Source organism: Myxocyprinus asiaticus, chromosome 3, assembly GCF_019703515.2.
Source record: "Myxocyprinus asiaticus isolate MX2 ecotype Aquarium Trade chromosome 3, UBuf_Myxa_2, whole genome shotgun sequence".
NCBI lineage: Eukaryota > Metazoa > Chordata > Actinopteri > Cypriniformes > Catostomidae > Myxocyprinus > Myxocyprinus asiaticus.
The window spans coordinates 9,470,250-9,497,610 of NC_059346.1; the positions used below are offsets into that span (position 1 = coordinate 9,470,250).

General features: G+C 37.9%; 1 protein-coding gene across 2 annotated transcripts; it reads left to right on the forward strand.

Moving 5' to 3' along the window:
* The first annotated feature begins 442 nt into the window (after positions 1-442).
* Positions 443-14,386, forward strand: ckap2l (cytoskeleton associated protein 2-like). Of its 2 annotated transcripts, XM_051677018.1 has the most exons (9): positions 443-625; positions 2,026-2,092; positions 3,216-3,279; positions 3,366-4,558; positions 5,572-5,770; positions 10,421-10,576; positions 10,893-10,950; positions 13,101-13,260; positions 13,556-14,386. In XM_051677018.1, the coding sequence occupies exons 1-9, from the start codon at positions 580-582 to the stop codon at positions 13,857-13,859; spliced, it is 2,247 nt and encodes a 748-aa protein (XP_051532978.1). In that variant the 5' UTR covers positions 443-579; the 3' UTR covers positions 13,860-14,386. The 2 variants fall into 2 exon arrangements, with proteins under 2 accessions (XP_051532978.1, XP_051532987.1); XM_051677027.1 differs by lacking the exon at positions 13,101-13,260 and having other exon boundaries at positions 13,556-13,739.
* Positions 14,387-27,361: the final 12,975 nt, after the last annotated feature.

Sequence of the window (27,361 nt, forward strand, 5' to 3'; positions counted from 1 at the left end):
ATCTTAAAAAGAGTTGGTCAAGATTACGATCAGAGAATACATTTCAAATCAGCAATAAAATTCGATAATATTGGAATCATAAATTGTGCTTCTTTACCTCATATAACGCTAAAACACGCAATTTCCCCGCCTGATATAGCTAATGCGCATATGCAATACCGAGATGATTGACAGGTAATGTCTGTATCTAAAAGGTGATTGGCTATTTTACCTGTAAGGCGGGACTTCCTTTCTATATCCGTTTGACCGTTGGGCGCTAGAGCTTCTTGGTTGGGCGTTCAAATTTCTCCCATTCATTTCAATAGAAGTGGCCCATCTCTGCTAAATATTCTCTGCATTTATAACGAACCACAAACAATATGACAACCATCACTAACCAATTGTCGTTCTCCAATTTTTTGAACGGACCAATGGGAACCGAGAGGGGCGTATCCCCGCAAAATTCAAGCGACAGTTGTAGACGATGCGTTAGCAACCTTGTGTGTTGCTAATATAGACTCCCGTATATTGTTATAAACAAAGATTGTACTTTATTTGTTCGGCTATAGAAGCAATAACTCATTAGGTGATCGTAAAGCGATGGAAACAGCGACGGGTGAACACGTATCTATCCTATCTAAAACAGGTAAAGCGCTCTCTTACAAATTTACTGCAGGCTAGTTAAATTTAAATATGTACAGTGTTAGATATTTAGGGTAACGATTGTTTCATTTCCGTTATTTTTCGTCCGACAGAGCAAGTAGTGTTAATTTGACTTTTTGTCGGGAAATCATCTAGCAATGAGTTTGAAACCGATGAGCTGCTATACAGAGCATTGTATTACAACAACTGTGTGTGTGTGTCAGCTTCACAAAGGGACTAGTATGTCTTCATTTAATCTAAATGTTTTTGTTAAGGGCTTGGATTTGGATTATATCGTAATACTAATAACTCCAAGATAATTAGCCTTAAAAGAATAGAAGTCAACGGGAAGTTCCCACCATGATATATACAAACAAACTTGTGGGTCAGGCTTTGCTGTCTATTTGTTGGGATCAAATGTCCCCTAAAAAGACTGTAAACACTTAAGTGCCATGTGAGGTCATCCTGGTGTTGCAGACTGTAAAAACAGCTTCATTAAGGAATGAAATGTCTCAATTTACATGTAAATCTGTCCAATTTTATAAATAGCCTATACAAGAAAGAACATTTGAAGTCAGAATCAGTCTTTTTGTGTATTTCTATATATACTTTATTTTCTATCCACTTTTTATCTTTATCTATTTTTCTTTAATTATTATTATTATCTCTGTCTTGTTGCTGTATTGTTGTGCACTGGAAGCTTCTGTCACCAAGACAAATTCCTTGTATGTGCAAGCATACTTGGCAATAAACCTCATTCAGATTCTGATTTCAAATGCTCTTTCTTGTATAGGCTACTTATAAGACAGATTTACATGTAAATTGAGACATTTCGTTCCTTAATGAAGCTGTTTTTACAATCTGCAACACCAGGAAGACCTCACATGGCACTTAAGTATTTACAATCTTTTTAGGGGACATTTGATCCCAACAAATAGACAGCAAAGCCTGACCCACAAGTTTGTTTATATATCTTGGTGGGAACTACCTGTTGACTTCTATTCTTTTGTTATAAGGCTAATTATCTTGAGTTATTAGTATTACGATATAATCCAAATCCAAGCTCCTTAACAACTTTTAGATTAAATGAAGACATACTAGTCCCTTTGTGAAGCTGACAGACACACACACACATACATACACACATATATATATATATATACACACACACACACACACACACACAAATGTATGTACAATATACAAATATAAATCTGTTATATACAGAAGCAAGGGAATGTAATGGCAGAAGAGGTATGGTATGGTCAATGGGATGTCCCAATTTAGATAGCTAGACATACATTTTTTGTGTGGTTTTAATATAGTAAGGTAGGCATGTGCAGTTAAACTTTATTATTTGATCCATTTAAGTATGCTGGATTTTTTTTCTTCTTTTATTTACAGAGCAGCGCAAACTGAAATTGGCAGAATACCTGGCAGCAAAAGGCAGACTGAAAGCACCTAATCCAAAGTAGGTGGCCTAACACAGACCTGTTATGACGCATTTCCACCTTCTTTAACAACGTAAATGTAGCAAACATTTTTATATTTCCAGTTTAAAAAATATTTAGTGTAAATTTATAACATTGTCCTGTGTATTATATTACCCTGGAATAAAAAAATTAATAAAACCAGTTACCATAGCTGCCACGAGGCTTCTAACGCAGCTGCTGAGGGAGTGACAGAAAATTTGGTCTGTTTCTCTCTTCTTACTGCTGTTATCCAGCGCTGTATATTTTTATCTTCTTTTACAAAGTTGTGGAAGTGTAACGTTTTTCTTTTGCTGTTGGAGCAAATGGTTAAGCAAAAAATAAAATTTGCTGTGGTCCCCCATTCACTGCCATTCAAGTTTAGCCAACTATGACGACTTCGGCTTCATGAATGCAGACCTGTGAAAAAGGTCCATAGAAGCGTTAGTTCCAGTCTTGTCACTTCACATATTTTTGGTTAATTCTGACTAAATGATATGCAAAATAAGTGTTCATTTGATTTGAGTAATTTTGTGTATGCCTCATTCACCATCATTAAAGGCGCAATCAGTAATTTTTTTCCTCATTAAAAAAGTTTAACTCTTAAAAACATGCATTGTAATGTTGCAGTATATGTAGGAAATCTTGACCACTCACATTAAAATGAAGACTCCAGTCATATCTGTAACCTTATAAAAGCTGTTTTATTCTACATGGAGAGGGTCCGCACATGGGGGCTGCCGTGTTAGAATCACATGACCACCTGAATACTACTCACTTAATCTCGGTAACCGTCCTGTTATTTGACACTTTCACTCATTGATTAAAGTAATCATGGCTGACTATGAATACTAAATTTCTACAATGGCATCTAAAACTGAAAACTATTGATTTTAAATTACACTGCATTCAAGCAACTAGGTGTTAGTGTAAGTCCAAGATGACACAATGACAGAAATTACTGAGTATGCCTTTAAATTGTAGTATTTATATATCAGCATTAGGGTATATCTTCTAAATATCAGCATCAGCCATTGAAAAACCCATACTGATCAACCACTAAGTCACAAAACAATCTGTATTTATGTTCAGAATCAATTTACCATTGCCTGTTTTTCCTCCAAGACCTTATCTAAAGGACAAGCCTGTTGCGAAGAAACATACAGAAACTAAGGAGAAATCAAAAATTGTAAGTTTGTTGTATAAAAAGATTTTGCCCTATTCTCTGTAGTGAAAGAGTTGACTGTTGTATTGAAGTCAGTTTGTTTTTCTCAGGCAGGTGATGAAAAGGAGAACTGTGACATTAATGGCACAAATGTCAAAGAAATTAGGAGAGTGAAGACATTGGCAGAGGTTGATAAAAAGATTGCCAACTCCACCTCCTCAAAAACAAGACTCAGAACCGATTCATTTGCCAGACCCCCACCACTGTTCTCCAGTAATTCCCGTAATGCTTCACTGTTCTTGCACAAAACTGCTCTTTGTCAAGCAGACCTTCAGAGTTCACATGGTGCCAGAACAGCTTCCATTCAAATTCCTGTAAGGAAACTGCACAAAGCCAAGAAAACTGTACTGCTTTCCCACACAGCAAATGGAACCCATCAACAAAGCCATCAGAATGTCCAAAGCAAAGCCAACAAGCAAACTCAGCCATCTTCCAGCACTGCAGATAAGACTCATAAGTCAAAAAATTCAAGTCTTGTTTCAATCTGTGGTCCATCACAACCTGAACGTGGTATCCCCCATAGAGGACCAGATAACAGGCATACTAAGACAGACCATCATTCAACCAGACCAACCAAAAAATTGGTTTCAGATAACATGGTTGCAAAAATTAGTGTCCAAACAACCTCAACTGCCAAGATGCAATTGAAGAGCCAAAGACCAGCAAACAGGAATGAGACAAAAATTCAGACAAACAATGTTTCTAATACCCAGGCTATGCCAACAAAACTCCCACAAAAGCCCAGACTTGGGATTAACAGCAAAACACACAACACCAATGCTCAGTGCAATAAGCAGATGACCCGAAAAACACATTCCACAACAGAAAGACCAAATCAGAGAAAGGACATTTCGCATGTTGACACAAATGTAGATGCTGCCAAAAGTAAATTGCTTAACTCTGTCATAAATAAAGCCACAAGAACAAGTGTCTCTTCAACTGTATTTAAGCCTGCAAATAGTGGAATTACAGCAGTCATCAAAAATAAACCGCAAACTGCAGTTAAACTAAACAATGCCACTGCATCCACCAAACTATTAGGTCGAAACATCAAGAGTTCTGTGCTGCCACAGTCTACCAATGCCCCCCAAGAGCTTCAGCCGGCCACTAAGAGATCCAGCCAGGCCAAGCCAACGGTGCTGTTGCAGACTCCTAAACCCAGTTTGTGTCCCAGTACTCAGGGTGTCAGGACAGCCCCGGTGGATGGAAGGAAGAAGCCGACTGCAGCTCAGGAGGAGAGACTGTGAGTTTACTTGTGCTGAATTGGGAAGCTACCTATGAAGCTGATGTGTGCAATGTTTTTCATTGCTAAAATTCTTTCATATCCCAAAGTAATATGCAGAGTCAGCTATATGTAGACCATTTGTAGGTGCATCTGTAGGTGGATTTCACCTTAAAAAGGAAAAGCCAAAGTATACTTCAGTTTTCTGCATATCGGCACATCTCTCGCAAAGTGAGTGTCACACTAATTTCATCATCAGCACAGTACACAGCTACTGCCACATGTAGACTAGTTTTTCTAGACACAAGGACAGTCCGCGTTTTGACATGTCGTCGGCCTCTGCTTGTCCATGTGGGCTCGGGTTTAAAAGAGTTGACTTTGAATGGCTAGAGCACTCGATCGTGTGCAAGATAGAACAGTACACAGACAAACGAAGCATATGCTAGCCTTAACACTGTCTCTACGGCCTGTCCATTCTGACACGGCAACATTGGCTCGACCAGTGGTGTGAGTTTAGGGCAGAACTCTCTGTTTGTACAACCAATGGAAGACGGGGGGGGATTTTCTATAATCAGTTTTTTGCAATTTTCTAGTGATTATTTTTGCAGTTCCTTGACGCTAATGGCACAAAATTATATACATTTTAAAATTATACCACTTTAAAATTTCTGCTGCACTAGCATCACCAAATGGACTTATAATAAACAAAAAAGTAATGACTGCTTCAACTGGTTTTTTGGACACTCCCCCTTCTGCCATTGGTCATCATACAGAGAGTACCACCCCCAGGCTCAAGTTTATTTTGGGCCAGTGTTGCTGTTTCTATCCAGCCAGGATTATCAAACAAATCTACCTACGAATAGCTTGCATGTAGTTGTCTCTGCATATAACGCTGAGATTAAAAATTACACACATTAGCTTTAATTAACATTTAGATTTTCTATGTTCTTTTCTAAATCATGATAAAATATAGTTTATTATTAAAATTATATTGTTAATGTATGTATTTGTAAAATAAGTGATGTCTGTCACAGGCGTAAACTTCAGGAGTGGCGGGAGGCAAGGGGTGTTACATATAAACGCCCCCCAATGCCTGTCCGGCTGGTGAGGAGGAAGACAGTCTCTGCTTTTCCTCAGCCATATTGGACTTCTATGGAGCAGGAAGAATGCGTTCATGACTTTGTCTTTGCTGTGGGCCGATCACTTGATGACTGTATTAAATTATTACAGCAGGTATTATTTTATTTCATACCCTTTCTTAAAGTTGAATTGCATCAGAATAAAGCTAGTGGCTCATTAGCTGCTTTTCCACTATCGTTCAGTGCGCTAGGGCTATCAACTCTTCAGCTGGGGCCAATAGCCTCGGTCCTCGAGCTGCAAGACCGAAATCAATCTGTGTTCCCAACATCAGGCAAATAGCCCCGCAGCATTCCCCTAAAAACCGCCCTTAATATGCCACCCTGGTGCCATGGTGTCCCGAGTGGTCTCCCACTAACAGTGGGACGATGTCCATGCACACGTCCATGATCTCAAACTGTGGTCATTGGGCACCACTTTGTTCATTGTGCATTTTTACAGATTTGTACTGTGCCTGAAATTTTTTAATTTAAGTTGTGTGCTGGATATGCAACCTGCAAGTTCGGCGATCTTGGTGCTGACTTGACTCACCGAAACTCCACCTTTGACATTGACCCCGCCTCAATCCCCAGTTGGCCTTGTTTGGCCAAGGGTAATTGGTGGGTCATTGATCATTGGCCACAAGGAAGCATGGAGGTGGCACGATGAAGCCCCGGAAGTGACAGTGGGAACGCAACTAGCCCTGACATGCACTGGCACGCCCTAATTTGTCCCGATAGTGGAAATGCAGCTATTGTGAAAGGGGTTTCAAAGGCGCCATATGATGAGAAATAAAAATTTTCTTGATCTTTTGAAATAAAAAAAAACCCTCTGAAAGATTTAGCATGTGAGTGTATGTCATATTGATAGGATATTGGTCTTTGTGGACTAGATCTGGTACGCTGCTGCTGCTACTGCAGAGCAAGTACCGAGACTTGCTACTGCTAGAAAAACACAAATATACTGAATTAGCATGTGAAAATGCTGGTGCAAAATTAGTCAAAACGCAAGACATGCTGCATCGAGCATGTGTTACATGTTGCTGCTCAAACAGACATAAAAATTCCCCCAAAAAAGCTGGGAAGCTGCACAAATGCATATCACATAAACACAAACACAGACCCCAAATAAGCATATCTGTTGCCAAGACTTATGTACTGCTGCTGCTCCGAACAGCAATGAGCGTATGCTAACTAGGTGTGCCTAGGCCACAGGCCAAATGGCGTAACGCTAATGAAGTAAATTTGGTTAAGGTTTACCTTATAAAGATGAGCTTCTATGTGTCATGGTGAAAGCAGACCTTACCGTGCTAGCTGTTAGAAGGAAACCACCTGAGCAAATAGCATTTTGAGAAAAAACTGCAAAGAAACTCCGCTTACAGTAACTGCAAAACTAAGTCATTTAAATATTAAACAAAGAAAGAAGCAAGATGATTGGCTGAACTTCCTTCTTAGTCCAAAATGATTAATACTTTTTCAAATGTATCTGTTCAAAACGGCTCCTCCTAAACCACCCACGTGAACAATACTGGACCATTCAGTAAGTGCAGCAAAGTGCTGTTACTAATTTTTCATGCAAAGAGGGTGTTAACATAGAAGTCTTAAAGGCACAGCAGCAAAAAAACATCCCAATACCATGTCCTTACCAGGTGCAAAGCGACAAGTTTCCAGCTACAAGGAATTCATCTGTCCACACTGAACACGAAATTGCTCTGTGACGTGGCACAATCACAGCCAATCAGAAAATATTTGATGTTTAATGTACAATTCTGAGGAGCAGGATTTTGGACCAATGAGATTTCACGGTGGGCGGGACTACCCAGCTTGACACTGCGGAAGTAGAAACCAAGCAACTAATGAAATTTTTTGCAGAAATAGAAACACACTGAGGACTCATCGATGGAAAGAAACTATCGGCATAGATATTTGCCGATAACTGGTAGTTCCTAAAAGCAACTATCTACTAACTACAATTCTGAGGAGCAGGATTTTAGACCAATGAGATTTCACGGTGGGCGGGGCTACCCAGCTTGACACTGCAGAAATAGAAACCAAGAAACTGACGAAATTTTCGACTAGCGCTCGTTGCTTGCCGTGTTTGTGGCTGGTTAGGACAAATAGTCTGATTTACTTAGATTTTGTTGCTTGTCCCTGTTGCGCTGCATCCGGCTTGTAAATGAAAGGGTCAGAGTGAGGGTGGAAAATGGCCATGAAACTCTGATTTGTGATTGTTTGTGGCATAAGAATATGTCAATAAGGTTCAGGGATGCAAACTACTCACCTTTCAGTTAGTACCTTTCTTGAAGCTAATTTGCCCAAAATGTTCTACAATTTCTTTATTAAAATCACTTGAAAGGAACACTTTAAGAGCTTTAAATGCACCCAAAAAGCTTTAAATACAACAAACAAATCAACTAAAAGAACATCTGCTATGACTTTCTCACCCTTTTCACCTCTTTTGAGTTTGTATCCCTGGACATTATGAAATTATTATATTATGGTAGACATCCGCTTCTTAACAATCCAAGGAAATGTTTAAGCAAAACAAAAAACAAGTCCTGTTTCCATCTAAATGGATGGAACAAAATAAACTTAAGAATGTATAGTCAAATTGGACTTTATCAGTGTTTCACACACTGTAACAGTAGCATTACTCAAATACAGCAACTTATGTCACTACATCCTGCACCTATTGAATCAGGGATATTAGGAAATCATGAGTCTGAGTCATGAACTGCAACTAATAACCCACATTGCCCATTTTTTGTATAATGACCCATAAAGGTGTTAGTCAGTCATTGTTCATACCTTTATCTGTTGGTTTCAGTATTAGTTGGATTTTTTTGGAATATCTTGATCGTTGCGAAAAGCATCCTAATTAGAAGTCGACCAATAGTGGATTTTGCCGGTGGTAAGAAAGGCAGATTACCGAATAATTGGCTGATAGTTTTTAAAATTGATTTATGGAATGTCAAAAAATGTCTTATTCTTTTCTTACTATAGCGGGCACAGAAAAAGAGTCCAAAATTAATAAAATCCTAGATGCGGTTTATTGTACAAACCAAAATCCCATAATAACCAGAAAAAACTTCTATAACGCGGGACTTTTGAGGATAAAGAAGCCGAAACACACTGAGGACTCATTTTGAAAATATGAAATGATGGAAAGAAACTATCAGCAACTATCGGCATAGATATTTGCCGATAACTGGTAGTTCCTAAAAGGAATTAACTATCGGCATTAGTTAATTAGTAAAACCAATATATATATATATATACACACTATATTGCCAAAAGTATTCGCTCACCCATCCAAATAATTGAATTCAGGTGTTCCAATCACTTCCATGGCCACAGGTGTATAAAATGAAGCACCTAGGCATGCAGACTGCTTCTACAAACATTTGTGAAAGAATGGGCCGCTCTCAGGAGCTCTGAATTCCAGCGTGGTACTGTGATAGGATGCCACCTGTGCAACAAGTCCAGTCGTGAAATTTCCTCGCTACTAAATATTCCACAGTCAACTGTCAGTGGTATTATAACAAAGTGGAAGCGATTGGGAATGACAGCAATTCAGGCCACGTAAAATGACAGAGCGGGGTCAGCGGATGCTGAGGCGCATAGTGCGCAGAGGTCGCCAACTTTCTGCAGAGTCAATCGCTACAGACCTCCAAAGTTCATGTGGCCTTCAGATTAGCTCAAGAACAGTGCGTAGAGAGCTTCATGGGTTTCCATGGCCGAGCAGCTGCATCCAAGCCATACATCACCAAATGCAATGCAAAGCGTCGGATGCAGTGGTGTAAAGCACGCCGCCACTGGACTCTAGAGCAGTGGAGACGCGTTCTCTGGAGTGACGAATCACGCTTCTCCATCTGGCAATCTGATGGACGAGTCTGGGTTTGGCGGTTGCCAGGAGAACGGTACTTGTCTGACTGCATTGTGCCAACTGTGAAGTTTGGTGGAGGAGGGATTATGGTGTGGGGTTGTTTTTCAGGAGCTGGGCTTGGCTCCTTAGTTCCAGTGAAAGGAACTCTGAATGCTTCAGCATACCAAGAGATTTTGGACAATTCCATGCTCCCAACTTTGTGGGAATAGTTTGGGGATGGCCCCTTCCTGTCCAACATGACTGCGCACCAGTGCACAAAGCAAGGTCCATAAAGACATGGATGAGCGAGTTTGGTGTGGAAGAACTTGACTGGCCTGCACAGAGTCCTGACCTCAACCCGATAGAGCACCTTTGGGATAAATTTGAGCGAAGACTGTGAGCCAGGCCTTCTCGTCCAACATCAGTGTCTGACCTCACAAATGCGCTTCTGGAAGAATGGTCAAAAATTCCCATAAACACACTCCTAAACCTTGTGGAAAGCCTTCCCATAATAGTTGAAGCTGTTATAGCTGCAAAGGGTGGGCCGACGTCATATTAAACCCTATGGATTAAGAATGGGATGTCACTTAAGTTCATATGCGTCTAAAGGCAGGTGAGCGAATACTTTTGGCAATATAGTGTATATATATATATATAATATTACCTCTAATCCTAATTAAAGATTAATTTCCCCTGCAGATGATCATAAGATGCCATTGTTAATTTTAACTGCTGTAAAAACGGAGCCATTGAAAATATTGTCAGTGCAAGTAAAAATGTGGGCAGTAGAATAAGTCCTTATTGTTGTGCTGAAAAACCACTGATTTAGATGACTTTTCTTGGGTGTGCTCACAAGCACATTCAGAAATGATCAGATGCTGTGCACCATGTCTTGTGTTATAGGGTTGCCCGGTGGAGCAGGTCAAAGATGTGCTGTCTCGGGTGCCAATGGCACAGAAGTTTGCCAAATACTGGATCTGCCAAGCCAGACTGATGGAAAGAGAAGGAAATCTAGAAATCCTACCCATGTTCCAGGAGGCTGTTCGTGTAGTAAGAGAGGTCAGTCTTTCTCTCACACACAAACAATACATGCTTTGTTTTTGGTGTTATTTCCTCTGTATGTGTGGATTGTTTTGGTCTATGCCAGGGCATTTTAACAATTTCTGGTTTATCTGAGATGCCATTTTCAGATAAAGAATATTAGGCATTACTATCTAAATTATATTTAATCTTTCCTGGAATATAATCTAATTTCTGTTACTTCTAAGCAGGAAGTGATATGTAAATACAGAAACACAAATGTGCAAAAAGAATAAAAAACAACATCACGTAGCATATGAATGTTCTTTTCACCAATTCCAATTTCTCTCAACAGCCAGTGGATGAGCTCCGGTCTGTGGTTTTTGAGATCCTTAAAAAGAGACAGGCTCAAGGTAAAAAGCAAGGATTGGGTATTCTATATTTTTGTCCCAAATATACAGTATTTGGGCACTTCACCAAAGTGCAGTTAGTTCACCCAAAAATAAAAATCCTCTCATTATGTACTTACCTTTTAAGCCATCCCAGATGTATATGAATTTCCTTCTTCATCAGAACCAAAGTGAGGCTTTTTAGAAGCACATTTCAGCTCTTTTTGTACATACATTGGAAGTATACAGGTGCCATCAGGTTGCTGGCTGTTTGATGGTACAAAATGCATATTTAGGCAGCATAAAAATAATCCACACAACTCCAGTCAACCAGTTAATGTCTTATGAAGCAAATCAATAGGTTAATATAAAAAATAAATCAATGCCTTTGGCAGGCAGCCTGATGGCACCCGTTTAATGCATTGTTTGGGTTCAATACAAGTTAAGCTCAATCGACAGCATTTGTAGCATAATATTGATTACCACAAAAATTAATTTTGACTTGTACCTCCTTAAGGCCGTTAAAGTGAGACACTTACAATGGAAGTGAATGGGGCCAATTTATTTGTGTTAAAAGACTCCCTGTTTCAAAGGTTTAGCCAGAAGACGTAAACAATATGCATGTTAACATGATTTTATTGTGATAAAATTGCTTACTAACCTTTTCTGTGGAAAGTTATAGCCAATTTTACAACTTTGTTGTCATGATGATGTAATGTCAACAAAACCTAAAATTCTAAAATATTATGTTTTAAACAACTTAACAGCTTAATATATGAGTTTTAATAGAAGAATTAATGTAAGTGCTTTTATAAAATTACAGACTTCACATTTCTGGTTTTAAACTCTCCAAAAATAGGCCCCATTCACTTCCATTGTAAGTGTCTCATTGTAACCTCGATATTGTTTTTTTTTTTTTTTTAAAGAAAAGTAGGGATGAGTCTAAATTAATTTGATGGTAATTAACATTATGCCACAACTGCTGCCAATTGAGCTTAACTTGTATTGAACCCGGAATATTCCTTTAAGCTGCACATGTCCATTTAGCCAAACTGTTATATTTCTTGGCGCAGTTAGCAAATATATTCCTGGTTTATTCTGAAACCACTCACAACATGTTGGGTAATACACTAAAGGTATAGCTATGTCTTTGGTCTGTGTTTAATATACATTTTAAATTCATACTATTACTTGGCATGTTTTAGGTGAAATCAAAGTAGGACTAAAAGTAATTTTGAAAATGTAAACTTTCACTGTGGGCCCTATTTTAAGAGCGCTAGTGCAAAGCGCTGCGCTATGCCATCATTTATACATGCAAAGTCAGTGGCCATGGCCATGAAGTTTTGTTATTTTCGTGCAAGCATGCGCTAAGTCTAGGCGCAAGTGGGTTTGCAATGTGCTAATGGGCTGGGTCAAGTGCAATTTAATTCAGAGGTTCTTCTCCGGCACCGCCTGCGTCCTATTATATAGTCTATTCCCTGTCAAGCACCAGCGAAATAAACAAAGACATCACATTAATAAAAAGTTGTTAGTGTAAATGGACTATATGTAGTGAATTAGAAGAACAGAAATATTAATTTGCATTCTTTTGTGCATTAACTGCATCCTTGTTGAATATCGGGCATATTACTAAGATAGTGACACACTCCTTTTATATGCATGGAAAATGTGGTTCTTAATGATTATCAGTAATTTGATAACTTTTGCAGTGATTTAAAAATCACTCTTGAGGCAATAGGTGGGGGGAAAAACAATACAAATTATATAATTTAAATACAAACAAAATAATTGAAAAATAAACCATGACCTATAGATAGTTTAACACACATCTCATAAATCTGTTTCATCAAATAGCTACAATGTTCCACTATATTTTCAGAGTTTGGACATGAACTTTATTACCACTTGCTGGTGGAATCTCTTAACTGCAAATGCAGGAACTGAGTTTAGACTTTACGCTGAAAACAGATGTGCTTTTGAAACGTCTTAACGCAACGACCTATTTCTCAGGAAAATAGCAAATTACTTCATTATCATACAAAGCACCCACAGTTTGCACACATACACCCACAGATAGCGCTCTCACAAAAATCGGATAAGACATTGCGCACGGTCGTATCACGTAGAGTATGTAAATATTCAAAATAAATCTTGCCATGTTTTGTTTTATTCAGATTTGTCTCCTGTTCCAAAAGAGCCTATAGAGATGGAGACAGGTGATGAGCAGGAAGCCCATGATAACATAATGTGTACTCCAAAACCTGTCAGTGCCCTCATATGTGGAATGAGGGGAGACTCATCTGTTGTCAAATATAAAATTACAGCCACCCCAGGGTAAGGCATGTGCATACAACACAAACAAAAACCAACTTGAACCTTGATCCCATGCACATTGTTGACTGGGTTTTCATCTAAGTAAAATTCAATATGGGAAGGACTGATTAAGAGGATCACAAAAAAGGTTATAAAAACTATTTGGCCTTGCTAAAAGAAAGCATGTTCAATAAAGACAGGAAAATATATATATATTTTTTCCATTAGCTCAGTATAATCAAATGTTTTTTCAGCCCTTTATGATGTGACAAGTTAGATCTAACTAATATTTTATTTTTGTGGTGTTTATTTAAAGAGGGAAGAGGAGTCAGCAGGGAGGAGAACCTGGACGTGTAGACGGGCATGAAATCCGTTTCTTTACCCCAGTGCGCCGTTCAGTACGGATCGAGAAAACTGCTATGTGCTATCCCACAGCCTTGCAGGAACATGACCCATGTGTGACCTCTCTTTGTGACCTTGCAGACGGGGATGAGAGTAATGGAGAACTCAAAGGTAACACACAACCCCAGAGCTCCCCTGTGTATGTGTTCCGGGAGAATGAAGCACTGAGAGACCATGTTACAGTTCAACTTGTTTATCCAGATGAGGCTGAAACATAATCATATTTATAATTAGCCATGAGCTGAATTTCTCTCCAGGGATCATTGAACTGTGTTAGCATATCTATCTTGAAGCTTGTTTTACTATTTGTATGCTAAATGTGTATTTTGGGTGTGTGTTATGTGCTTTTGCTGCACAATGACCATTTTGCTGAGCTCTTGTGTTATTTAAAATATCTCTTTTTAGCCAGATATGAGCAGCAATGCTCATTTAAAATATGCTAATATCCTTTAGCTTTGACTGTTGGTATCTTTCCCTACCCTAATTAGTTGCAACCTATTTGGCTTATACCTTCATGGTTAGTACAAATGTATGCAAAAAGATAAAACAACAGAAATTATCCTGTATTTTGTGTGTGCATTATGTTTTGCTGTATCTACAAAATAATGATTGCATATGTTTTGGTGTAAAAATCCTAAGGTGTATTTTTGTTTGCAAAACTTTTCATAAAAAGATTTGTTATTCATAAAAGATATTTCTTTTCCTATCTTATTTGTTAGTCCTTAATTGAGTTGTAACTGAAGGGTCCATTATCCTGTTATCTAAACAATAGTGTATTTGGGTTCTCCAACATATGAAATTGTATTTTATTGTAATGTAAAAATTGTTTATTCAGGTAATCTAAAAAACGTGCTTCATGCGGTAATTTAAAGAGAAGTGTGTCATTTCTGCGTCATCAAACGGTATTGCAGAAATTAAAAACTGTTTTCAAACAGGTTCAGGAAAACGCCACCCATCTTCTATTGGTTGTATCAACATATAGTCCCGCCCCATCTCACCCCATTGCTTGAGCCAATGTCGCTGTGTCTGGTTGGACAGGCCAGTCAAACAGAGGAAAGTTTTGATAACATCACAGAGCCAAATTGTTACACTTTCATTGAAATCAACCTACAAATGTTTGCTTATAGCTGACTCTGCATTGCAAACACAAAAAATAATTTTAACATCGAAAAGATCAATATGACAAATTAAATTACACCAACAAAAGTACTTTTTAGGAGTTAGATTAAGTAGAAATATACCTGTAAGGTAAAAATTGCTGGGTACCACTTTTTACAGTGTAAGATAGTTAAAGGTGCAGTCAGTTTTTGTTGACATTGTCTTGGACTTACACTGACACCTAGTGGCATGGATGCAGCATCATTCAAACATAATAGTTTTCAGTAACTGTCATAATGTCAATAAATGTCATTGTAGAAATTCACTATTCACTGCCAGCCATTATTAATTAAATCCTTGAGTGAAACTGTCCGATAATAGGATGGTTACTGAGATTAAGCGAGTAGTATTCGGCTGGTCATGTGATCCTAACATGGCAGCCCCCATGAGGGGACCCTCTCCATGTAGAATATAACAGTTTTATAAGGTTACTGGTATGACTGGAGTCTTTATCTCATGTGAGTGGTCATGATTTTAGGTATGTTTCAAAATTAAAAAACTCTTCTGTTTAAATGAGGTAAAAATTACTGAGTGCACCTTTAAATAATATTTGTCACAGATGCCATTTTGTTTTATTGAAAGTGTAGAATTATTGGTGAGCTGAGCAGCTACTATAAATAGGCCTAAATAAAGGAGACTAACAAAGAGCACACTGATTGAAAATCTCTAGTAAATTAAAATGTAATTTAACCTAGCCATAATTTTTTCACAGACCTGTGAATACAAGCAATGGCCTTGGTGATGAGTCTCAAAGATTTTTTAGAGGCCTATTGCCTATGTTTACTAAATACATTTCAGTATACTACTACTTTGGATTGCTCTCGTAAAGTCTTAAATTCAGTTTTCAGAAATTTAAGGTCATAAGTCTAAAATATCTGAAATGATGTAACAAAAGTCTTAATTTTTATTTAAAGTCTTAAATTTGGGGGCGGAAAGACAGGAATGGTGGTATGACCTAATGTGATAATCAAACTTGAAAAGAATACCATTTAATTAAATAAATGCATGTGCTGTGTGCTTAAGAGTGAAAACGCGGGGGACCTGGGTAGTTCAGCGAGTAAAGACGCTGACTACCACCCCTGGAGTCATGGGTTCGAATCCAGGGCGTGCTGAGTGACTCCAGCCAGGTCTCCTAAGCAACCAAATTGGCCCAGATGCTAGAGAGGGTAGAGTCACATGGGGTAACCTCCTCGTGGTCACTATAATGTGGTTCTTGCTCTCAGTGGGGCGCGTGGTGAGTTGTGTGTGGATGCCGTGGAGAATAGTATAACGCTTGCACACGCGCTATGTCTCCGCGGTAACACGCTCAACAAGCCACGTGATAAAATGCACGGATTGACAATCTCAGACGCGGAGGCAACTGAGATTCGTCCTCTGCCACCTGGATTGAGGCGAGTCACTATGCCACCACGTGGACTTATAGCGCATTGGGAATTGGGCATTCCAAATTGGGAGAAAAAAAAAATTGAAAACGCGGCACTGTTGTATTTGCTCCATGCACGTGGGGACTTGTGAGTGTTTTCAGCTGTTGTAGAGCAATTCAGAATCAGAATGAGCTTTATTGCCAAGTATGCTTACACATACAAGGAATTTGTCTTGGTGACAGAAGCTTCCAGTTTACAAAAAATACAACAAGATAGAGATAATAATAAAAAAAAAATAGAATAAGAATAGAAAATATAAGTATATATAGAAATACACAAAAGTATATACAGTTGTGCTCAAAAGTTTGCATACCCTTGGAGAATGGTAATATATGTACCATTTTTAAAGAAAACATGAGTGAGCAGGCAAAACACATTTCTTTTATTTCTTATGGGATTCATATTCAACTGTAGGTTATAACAGAATGACACAATCATAAAACAAAACATGGCAACAAAGAAAAAAATGAAATGACCCCTGTTCAAAAGTCTGCATACCCTTAGTTCTTAATATTGTGTATTGCCCCCTTTAGCATCAATGACAGTGTGCAGTCTTTTGTAATAGTTGTCTATGAGGCCCCAAATTCTTGCAGGTAGTATAGCTGCCCATTCGTCTTGGCAAAATGCCTCCAGGTCATGCAAAGTCTTTGGTTGTCTTGCATGAACCGCATGTTTGAGATCTCCCCAGAGTAGCTCAATGATATTAAGGTCAGGAAACTGTGATGGCCACTCCAGAACCTTCACCTTTTTCTGCTGTAACCACTGGAGGGTCAACTTGGCCTTGTGTTTAGGATCATTGTCGTGCTGGAAAGTCCAAGAGCGTCCCATGCGCAGCTTTCGTGCAGAAGAATGCAAATTGTCTGCCAGTATTTTCTGATAACATGCTGCATTCATCTTGCCATCAATTTTCATAAGATTCCCCGTGCCTTTAGAGCTCACACACCCCCAAAACATCAGTGAGCCACCACCATGCTTCACAGTGGGGATGGTATTCTTTTCACTATAGGCCTTGTTGACCTCTCTCCAAACATAGTGCTTATGGTTGTGACCATAAAGCTCTATTTTGGTCTCGTCACTCAAATTACAGTGTGCCAGAAGCTGCGAGGCATGTCAAGGTGTTGTCGGGTATATTGTAACCGGGCTTTTTTGTGGCATTTCTTTCTGGCAACTCGACCATACAGCTCATTTTTGTTCAAGTATCATCATATTGTGCTCCTTGAAACAACCACACCGTCTTTTTCCAGAGCAGCCTGTATTTCTCCTGAGGTTACCTGTGGGTTTTTCTTTATATCCCGAACAATTCTTCTGGCAGTTGTGGCTGAAATCTTTCTTGGTCTACCTGACCTTGGCTTGGTATCAAGAGATCCCCGAATTTTCTTAATAAATGATTGAACAGTACTGACTGGCATTTTCAAGGCTTTGGATATATTTTTATATCCTTTTCCATCTTTATAAAGTTCCATTACCTTGTAACACAGGTCTTTTGACAGTTCTTTTCTGCTCCCCATGGCTCAGTATCTAGCCTGCTTAGTGCATCCATGTGAGAGCTAACAAACTCATTGACTATTTATACACAGGCACTAATTGCAATTTAAAAAGCCACAGGTGTGGGAAATTAACCTTTAATTGCCATTTAAACCTGTGTGTCACCTTGTGTGTCTGTAACAAGGTCAAGCATTCAAGGAAGTGTAAACTTTTGATCAGGGCCATTTGGGTGATTTCTGTTATCATTATGATTTAAAAAGGAGCCAAACAACTATGTGATGATAAATGGCTTCGTATGATCACTATCCTTAAATAAAAGACAGGTTTTTTGCATAAGTCATATTTTCAAAATCAATGCCAAAATTTCACAATTTCTGCCAGGGTTGCAAACTTTTGAGCACAACTGTGTGTGTGTGTATGTATGTATGTATGTGTGTGTGTGTGTGTGTGTGTGTGTGTATAATATATATATATATATATATATATATATATATATATATATTATATATATTATACATACACACACACACACATACAAATACAGATCCGTTATATACAGGTGTAAATGTAATGGCAGAAGAGGTATGGTATTTTGGATAAATATAAATAGACTAAGCTGTGTATTGCACATAATTATTGCTCAATGGGGCAGTTATAACTATTCATGAGATGGATAGCCTGAGGGAAAAAAAAATTTCCTCCTAAAGTCCACTATCATCTCCACTGTTTTGAGCGTGTTCATCTCCAGGTTGTTTTGACTGCACCAGACAGCCAGCTGTTCAACCTCCCATCTGTATGCAGACTCATCGTCATCCTGGATGAGGCCAATGACAGTAGTGTCGTCTGCAAACTTCAGGAGCTTGACAGAGGGGTCCTTGGCGGTGCAGTCATTTGTGTACAGGGAGAAGAGTAGTGGGGAGAGCACACATACCTGGGGGACACCAGTGCTGATTGTACAGGTGCTGGAAGTGAATTTCCCCAGTCTCACTAACTGCTGCCTATCTGTCAGAAAGCTGGTGATCCACTGACAGATAGAGGTGGGAACAGAGTTGGTTTAATTTAGTCCGGAGAATAGCTGGGATGATGGTTTGAAAGCCGAACTGAAGGCCACAAAAAGGATCCTTGCATATGTCCCTGGTCTGTCCAGATGTTGCAGGATATGATGCTGCATCATCCACAGACCTGTTTGCTCGATAAGCAAATTGAAGGGTATCCAGAAAGGGTCCAGTGATGTCATTCAGGTGGGCCAACACCAGTCTCTCAAATGACTTCATGACCACAGACGTCAGAGCGACAGGTCTGTAGTCATTAAGTCCTGTGATTTTGGGTTTCTTTGGGACAGGGATGAAAACGTATTTTTTCAGCTTCTCAGAGTAGCTTCTTTTAGCCACTCTAATCTCTGTTGTCAGTGTGTTTCTGGCCTGATTGTACAAGATTCTATCCCCACTTCTGTAAACATCCTCTTTGGACTAAGCTGCCAGAGTTTTGCTGTAAACCATGGTTTGTCATTGCTGTATGTTAAATAAGTCCTAGAAGGGATGCATATATCCTCACAGAAACTGATATATGATGTCACAGTATCTGTGAGCTCGTCCAGATTGGTGTCTGCAGCTTCAAAAACACTCCAATCAGTGCAGTCACAGCAGGTTTGTAGTTGGTGCACTTCACAAAATAGATGGCATCATGAGGAAAATTAGGCCCGGATTTAATATCTAATTAAACAATTTAATTACCGTGTACTTAAATTATTTAAGTTTGATTGCATAACTATAAAATGTAAGTATATTCTACTAATTTGTAGACATATTTGAATGTGTGAATAATTGTAAGTTAAATCGCTTAAAATTAAATTGTTATCCTAACAACACCTCTGCCACTTGAAAAAAATGAAGTCACATGTCATGTCTCATAAAAAAGAGAACACATCTCATAATTATGATGTTGTATCTCATAGTTATGATTTTGTATCTCATAAGTATAAAATACTATGTCATAATTATGACTTATGTCATAATGACTTAGTATTTCATAAGAATGAGAACATTTCCCATAATTAAGACATACATTCTCATAATAATGACTTGTAATTATGTTCAGTCATTATAAGATCGTAGAAAGTCATAATTATGAGAAAATCATGTAATTATTATGAAAACCTAAGTCATTATGAGGTATGTTCTCATTATGGCACACTATGTGACTTTATTTTTTTTAAGTGGCAGAAATGGGTTTCCATGTCTGTGTCTCGTTTGGAAGGCTGTGTCCTCCGGAGGTCGCATTTGTCGGCCGCATATGTCATCGAGGCTGTCTCGTTTCAGAAAAGCGAGTAGGACACTCCGAATGCAGCCTTCGAATGCGACCTTCTTTAATGGGAATTCGGAGGATGCATGAGGTGTATCCTTCGTGGGCACTCACAACCCACAATTCTTTGGTTCAACAGAAATGTCTAAAAAAAACAATGACGCCAATTTGCCCGTAAATATGATGTTCAAATGCAAGGAATGTTAATTCCCAAGTTAAAGTACCTCAGTAGATGGGTGCAGAGTATATGTATACTGATATTAATATATAATGAAAATAAAGTATTAGACTAAAAGTACACCTGTAAAATCTATTTTCTTTTCTCTTTACATCATTATAACTCTCCTAAAATTTACCTCATTCATTCCCTTCTAAAGAGACATTGTTCCCTTCTCACTAAAAGCGCTCGTGCTTGTTTAAGAGTGGTGTGCTGTCATAGCAACCATGATACGTTCCGTTTCCGTTTGTCCTACGAAGGCCGTCTCGTTTAAACGAGACTTGTTTTGACAGTATACTGCAGCCTTCAAAGGACGCGTCCTACCTAATATGCAGCCTTCGAAACGAGACACAGTTTTGGCCGTCACTTCTAAATATTTCAAATTCATTTCTGAGGAATCACATTTTTCTGTCAATTCTGTATGTCTAATGACACCAAATACTACAGTACCCATGAGCCTCTGCATATGTTACTATGGAGACAACTCTGGCTAGATCCTCAAAATATATTAAAATACATTCAGTATGTGCGGAGTGGTGGTGGCGTAGTGGACTAAAGCACTGAACTGGTAAGTAGAAGGTTGTTGGTTCAATCCCCACAGCCACCACCATTGTGTCCTTGAGCAAGGCACTTAACTCCAGGTTGCTCCAGGGGGACTGTCCCTGTAATAAGGGCACTGTAAGTTGCTTTGGATAAAAGTGTCTGCCAAATTCATAAATGTAAATGTATTATATTATATTGTTGTCAAAGGTGGCGGCTGCATCTTTTAACAGAATACAGCTATTAAGAATGTGAAGCTACATCATGCTGTGTTGCATGCTGGGGCGGCGCCACCATCTTGAGAGGATCGTGCTCTGCTAGTGTTAATACCGGATTTACATGGAGAAGGGAAAAGAAAAAGAAAGTGGGCCCTACCGGGACAAACTGAATGCCAGTGCCAAGCAACGGTATTTGGAGAAATTAAACACTATTAACGACATAGATCCATATGAGTTGGCAGCCCAAGAATGGATTTCAGACCCTGAAGCACTACCTCCACTGACATCGTGAACTACCTCGTTTTTGGACTAAGTGCGTACACTCTGCGTGAGTTTAAATGCTTGTGACCAAAGCTGTCATTTTTTGTTATTTAATTTTGTATTTTATGTTTGTATTTTGTTGTATTTTATTATATTATTATTTTATTTATGATTAACAGGTATTTATTTTGCTTATTGTAAGGTCATTTTATAAAAAACATTTATTTGTTATACAATTTTTTTTTTTGCTGATTAAATCCTTGTTTTTGAAGAAATAAAAATTTGCTCATGTCATTTCAAATCTTTATAATGTTCAATTCATATATAAAAAGTTGTTTTACAAACAATAGAAGCAAGGCATGTAAAACATTTTAGACAAGCATTAAATAAATCTTTTCATTAAAAACACTTATTATTGTAAAAACTGATCAATGTAAAGCACGCAAATTCACCGGGCTGCAGTGTACTTTTTAAGCAATCATTGTACAACACTTGGACACAGCAAACTGTAACAATTTTGTCTAAAAATGTCACATTCTCACCCTCACATGGCAGCATCATACTGATAGGAATAGTTGAAGACAGGATTTTATATTTGTTGCGTACAACACCGATTATTCTCTCCACATGGATTCTGAGGTGTGCAATTCCTCCACATCCTTTGCTTCCAGCTGATGTTGCCCCTTTGAAAATGCTGGTATTTTTACTTCAGCACACATCAATCCCACACTCTCTTTTATGTCAAACCCTTGATCAGCTAATACTATGTCACCTAGTAGTAGTTTGTCTAGAAAACCACAGTTCTCAGTCATTCGTTTGTCACTAGTGCACCCTGCCCACCCTTTGGAGATGAAAGAAATTACTCTTTGTGGGGTAATGCATATGAGGTTTTTCAGTGTGTGACTGTGTTTGTAGTTTGAAAATGTTTGTGCCCTTGCCTGAAGATTTGATGGTCTTTCTTTAAAAATGTCAAAGCAGTCCACAATGGCAGCAACACTATTTCCAAATGTCTCCACAAACTAGTGTGGCATACTAAGTCACAAACTCTCTCTGTCTGGCCAGTGCACTAGTGGAGACAAGCGTGCATACAAAACACTCATGTTTCCTTAAATGTAGCACTAACAGTTGCTCGGTGCACACTGAATAGATGGACGATGTGCTGGATGTGCAGATCCAATCTCAGATGCATGAAGGTAAGAAGGATCATCTGAAAAGGTGTCAACTTTCTTCTTTCCTGAGGCAGAAATGGCATTATATGGCAGAACAAAACCTGAAAAATGGCACAGCTTGGAAGTCCAGTGTAACATTATCATCCTTTAAAAAATTGTCTGTGATTTTTGCATTTATCAAGTTCATGCTTCAGCTGCCTTTTTTCCTCTAGTAGATGGTTTATTTCATCATGCCTGGACTGGCAGAGCTCACATTCCTCTACACTGTGGTCATGAGGATTTTTTGCCATGTCATCTTCCTGCCGTGCCCTCTTCTCCACGTCTGGCCGTGCCCTCTTCTCCACGTCTGGCCGTGCCCTCTTCTCCACGTCCGGCTGTGCCCTCTCCTCCACGTCTGGCCGTTCCCTCTCCTCCATTTCCTTGTTGTATATATGTTAACCAGGGTTGGGAGGGTTACTTTTGAAATGTATTCCACTACAGATTACATGCTGTAAAATGTAATTTGTAACGTATTCTGTTAGATTACTCGAGGTCAGTAACATATTCTAAATACTTTGGATTACTTCTTCAGCACTGGTAGATTTTTTCACTTGTTTTGAATATAAAAACTCTGCCAGTACAGTAAGACAAAATACACATGTTAAAAATACATTCTCTGAAAAACCTAAATATCTTATGCAGTGTTGTTTCTAAAACAAGATAAATCAAATAGGGTTTGTTTTAAGGATTTTTAGATATTTTAACAGGAAAACAATAAAACATTTTTTATCAAGAATACAGTTTTTGCCCTAATATCAAAAGTCTTATTAGAAAAATAGAAATTATGATCCAACGTGAATTTTCTTGATAAAAAATATGATGGTGCCTGGTAACGTGCATGTAAAATGGCTAGAAATAGCATTTTAGTTTAGCGTAAAGCTGACAATTTACACAAGGTTTATTTCTATTTCTTGTGCACCAAACTTACAAAATTTGCCTAATAAAAACAAATCGACAATATTTTTCTGTTGGGAAAGTCATATCCATATACTGTGTATTAATGTCAGTTATTGTCATGTTATTTGATAACCTTAAAATAAGGTTATTTTATTGCTTATTAAAATACCCGAGCCATGGGCTGTTCTCACTGCTACCATCAGGTAGGCGGTATCGCAACATCAGGACCCGCACCAGCCGACTCCATGATAGCTTCTTCCCCCAAGCAATCAGACTTCTGAACTCTTGATCTCCCACGATCAAATACATCATCACTGCACTTTATTACCCTTACTCTTATATCTCACACCGGACTGTCATGAATTATATTATTATTATATTATGTTCTCTCTTAACAACTGACTATCAACCGACAGCTGAATGTCAATACAGTACAATACTGTACATTCTATATATATATACTTTTTAATATATTTTTATTGAATAATGTGTATCTATATAGTGCGTATTGTATACTGTACAGTGTATGTTATTATTTGTATACTGTTGAGTGTAATTATGTGTACAACAGATGTTTAAATTGTGTTGTGTTAATTTGATGTTATTGTAAATTGGTATATGTCTCATCACTGTCACGACTGCTATGTTGATCGGAACTGCACCCAAGAATTTCACACACCATTGCACTTGTGTATATGGCTGTGTGACAATAAAGTGATTTGATTTGATTTTGATTTGATTTGATAATAACCTCCTCCTCCTCTGCTTCCTGTCGAGCCCTCTCATCTGCTTCACTTCGAACCCTGTCCTCCACTTTCTCTCCTGTCCTGACCCCAGACCTCTCATGTCCCCTTAACTGACGTGCAAATCTGTTTTTGTCAGTTTCACTTCATTGTGGCCCAAAAGCAAAGATGGTGCCCAGTCAGGGTGGGTGTCAAGCATTTCATATGCTGGTTGTCCTGTAAATACAGCAATTTCATAGGTTATACAAGCTGATGGGAATCTTTATATAATTTAAACAGCATCTCATGCTGGCAGAAGAACTAAATGAAATGAACATGTGTTGTGGTTTTACATTTGCCTGTTTTTTTAGATTTCCCCCATTACTTCACTCACACACAAACCTATGTTTACACTTCACGTGCTGTCAACACGTTTTTTAAGAAATATATTGTACAATTAAGGTCAAAGTTACACACCACGGGACTCACCTGATTGAAAATGCAGACAACACCCTCTCATTGACGCAGAGATGTTGCTATAATGTCTTTTCGTCTTGCTGCCGCTGTCCACACCATGCGACATCTTCTCGTTACCTCCTCCACATGCTTTCCTTCGCGTTGTTTACACGTCGGAAAAAGGAAAAAACCTATCCCATTGTTCGGTTTATTTCCTGAACGATCGTGTGACTTGCTATTGCAGTTTTTAATGCAGCAGGAATTACCTACCATGGTGATATTTTCCAAAATCAAAACACCGCCATAAACGCACTAGCAGAAAAGAAGCTTGATCCTCCTAATATGGCATCTACACTTTTTTGTTTTTGTTTTTAAACAATATCATATACAAACAACATGTCAACATTAATACATCATTGCAATATAACAATGAGATCAAGTGCAAAAGAGCATTACAAAAAAAAAAAAAAAAAAAAACATTAAACCAAAAAGTTAGGGTTTGTTTTTCAAATCCTATTCTTCTATTATATCAAAAAGTTTTTTGCATTTGTACGTTTCATCAACATAAGGGCATTTGTATAAGAAATAAACATATTGTGAAATACAGAAACCCTGGGTTTCACTTTCAAATATTTAGATTTGTGTATATAAAATTTCCCAAGAATAAGGATATTATTAACCAGAAAATTATCTTTGTTGCTGTTCATAACAAGTCCATAGACAATGTCCTTATGAGAGAAGACATCAAGAAGAGGAACCTTTGGGTAAAGCCACTCATGATTATCAAGCCATAAAGCATCTACATACATACACTGGAAAAATAAATGATCAGTAGTTTCAATATTATCACAGAATACACAATTACTAGTTTCATTTCCAAATCTTAGTCGTACAAATTCACAAATTTCCTTAGCTTTGGGAGTAAATGGGAATTTTAAATAATTTGTTCGCAACCTGTTTATTTTGAGAAAAACTGAAGTTTCTATAAACTACAGTAGGGAATAAAATATTATCAAACATATTTCTGATAGTTTTGTTGGGAAATTTAGTTTCTTTGAAATTGCAACCTCCAATTAAAAGTGATGGGAGACTCAGGGTGGTGGGATTAGAATTTGGAAGAAATCCTTTGATTAGACAAATAATAGAGTTGGGGATAGCTTTGATTATAGAATTAAATGTGTTCCGATTACAGGTTATATCATATTTAAGACAGAAATTCTCATATGATATAAAACATCCTCTGCTACTGACTAAATGAAGCACTGACCAGATACCACTGTCCATCCAGTCCTTATTATACAGTGATTTGTTTCTTATTGTGATATATCTATTATTCCATATTGGGGTCTTATGTGGCGTGAAATTATGATTGTATAAAAGCTTCCAGTACAACAAGACTTGCTGGTGAAACTGTGATAGTTTGATAGGAAGACGTTGGGGAGTGAAATCACATCTAAGTAAAAATTCTATCCCTCCCAATTTTTTTAAAATTTCTCTGGGAATATGAAACCAAATGTTGTTAATATAAAAATATTAACCAGTTCATTTTCAGGGTACCATTTATGAAATCAAAGTCAATGGCTTGTAGACCTCCATCTTTGAAATCTTTAGTCAACTTTGCTCTTTTAATGTAATGAACTTTCTTTCTCCAGATATAATCAAAATTAACATGATTAATTTTTTTAATCACTTTATTTGGAATTGCCAATGAGTATGCAGGATAGATGCACCTTGATAAACTATCCATTTTTGTTAAAAATATTCTTCCCAATAAACTAATATCTCTCAATAACCATGAGTTAAGTTTAGTTTGGCATTTATCAACTACTTTCCACAGGTTAAATTTTTGTGTTCAGTTGAGTCTTTGGAAATATATATTCCTAAATATTTCACTGTGGATTTTATAGGGATGTTATAGGCCTCGGTTAACTGACATTGATGGATTGGCATTAACTCACATTTGTTCAGATTTAATTTTAAGTCAGAGGCTTTAGAAAAGGTGTGAATCATTTGTACAATTTTGGGAACTTCTGAAAGCTGCTTCATAAAAATGGTAGTATCGTCAGCTAACTGGCTGATGATTACTGGTTGCCCAAAAGCCTCTAATGGAGCTATGTTTGAATTTTTAACAAAGATAGAAAGCAGCTCTGTAGTCATTATATAGAGAAATGGGGATAAGGGGCAACCCTGTTTAACCCCACATTTGATAGAGAATCGGGGAGATGTGCCTCCTGGTAAGGAAATGGAACTATTTGAATTTTCATAAAGAGATTCTATAATGCTTCTAAATTTCTCTCCAAAACCAAATATACTTAAACAATGGAAAATAAATGGGTGTTCAATTGTATCGAATGCCTTAAAGAAATCGAGAAATAAAACAAAACCATCATTGTCTATAACATGACTATAATCTAAAATATCAAGCACTAAACAAATATTATTATGGATGGATCTTCCTTTCATAAAACCAGATTGAGAGTCGCTTATAATATTATATAGGATGTTTTTCAATCTACTAGCATAGATATTAGTTAAAATTTTGTAATCGGTGTTTAATAAAGTAATGGGTCTAAAGTTATCTAAAATATTTGGGTCCTTATCCGGTTTAGGGATTAAAGTTATTACACCTTGTTTCATAGTAGAGGGGAATGTCATATTATCCATTGCTTCTTTTAACATAAGAGAGAAAGGATCTTTTGTCCCAAAAGTGTTTATAGAAATTGGCTGTAAGGCCATCACTACCTCGAGATTTGTTTAAAGATAAGCTGTCTACAGCTTTATCCAGCTCATCAGAGGTAATATCAGCATCACATAACAACACTGTAAGACTGTC

What these genes read in the sequence shown, in the direction of transcription:
- ckap2l (XM_051677018.1), top strand. Translation starts at nt 580, where the DNA reads ATGGAAACAGCGACGGGTGAACACGTATCTATCCTATCTAAAACAG. An exon ending in ATCTATCCTATCTAAAACAG is followed by an intron (nt 626 to 2,025) that starts GTAAAGCGCTCT and finishes TTTTATTTACAG; the next exon opens with AGCAGCGCAAACTGAAATTG. An exon ending in CTAAGGAGAAATCAAAAATT is followed by an intron (nt 3,280 to 3,365) that starts GTAAGTTTGTTG and finishes TGTTTTTCTCAG; the next exon opens with GCAGGTGATGAAAAGGAGAA.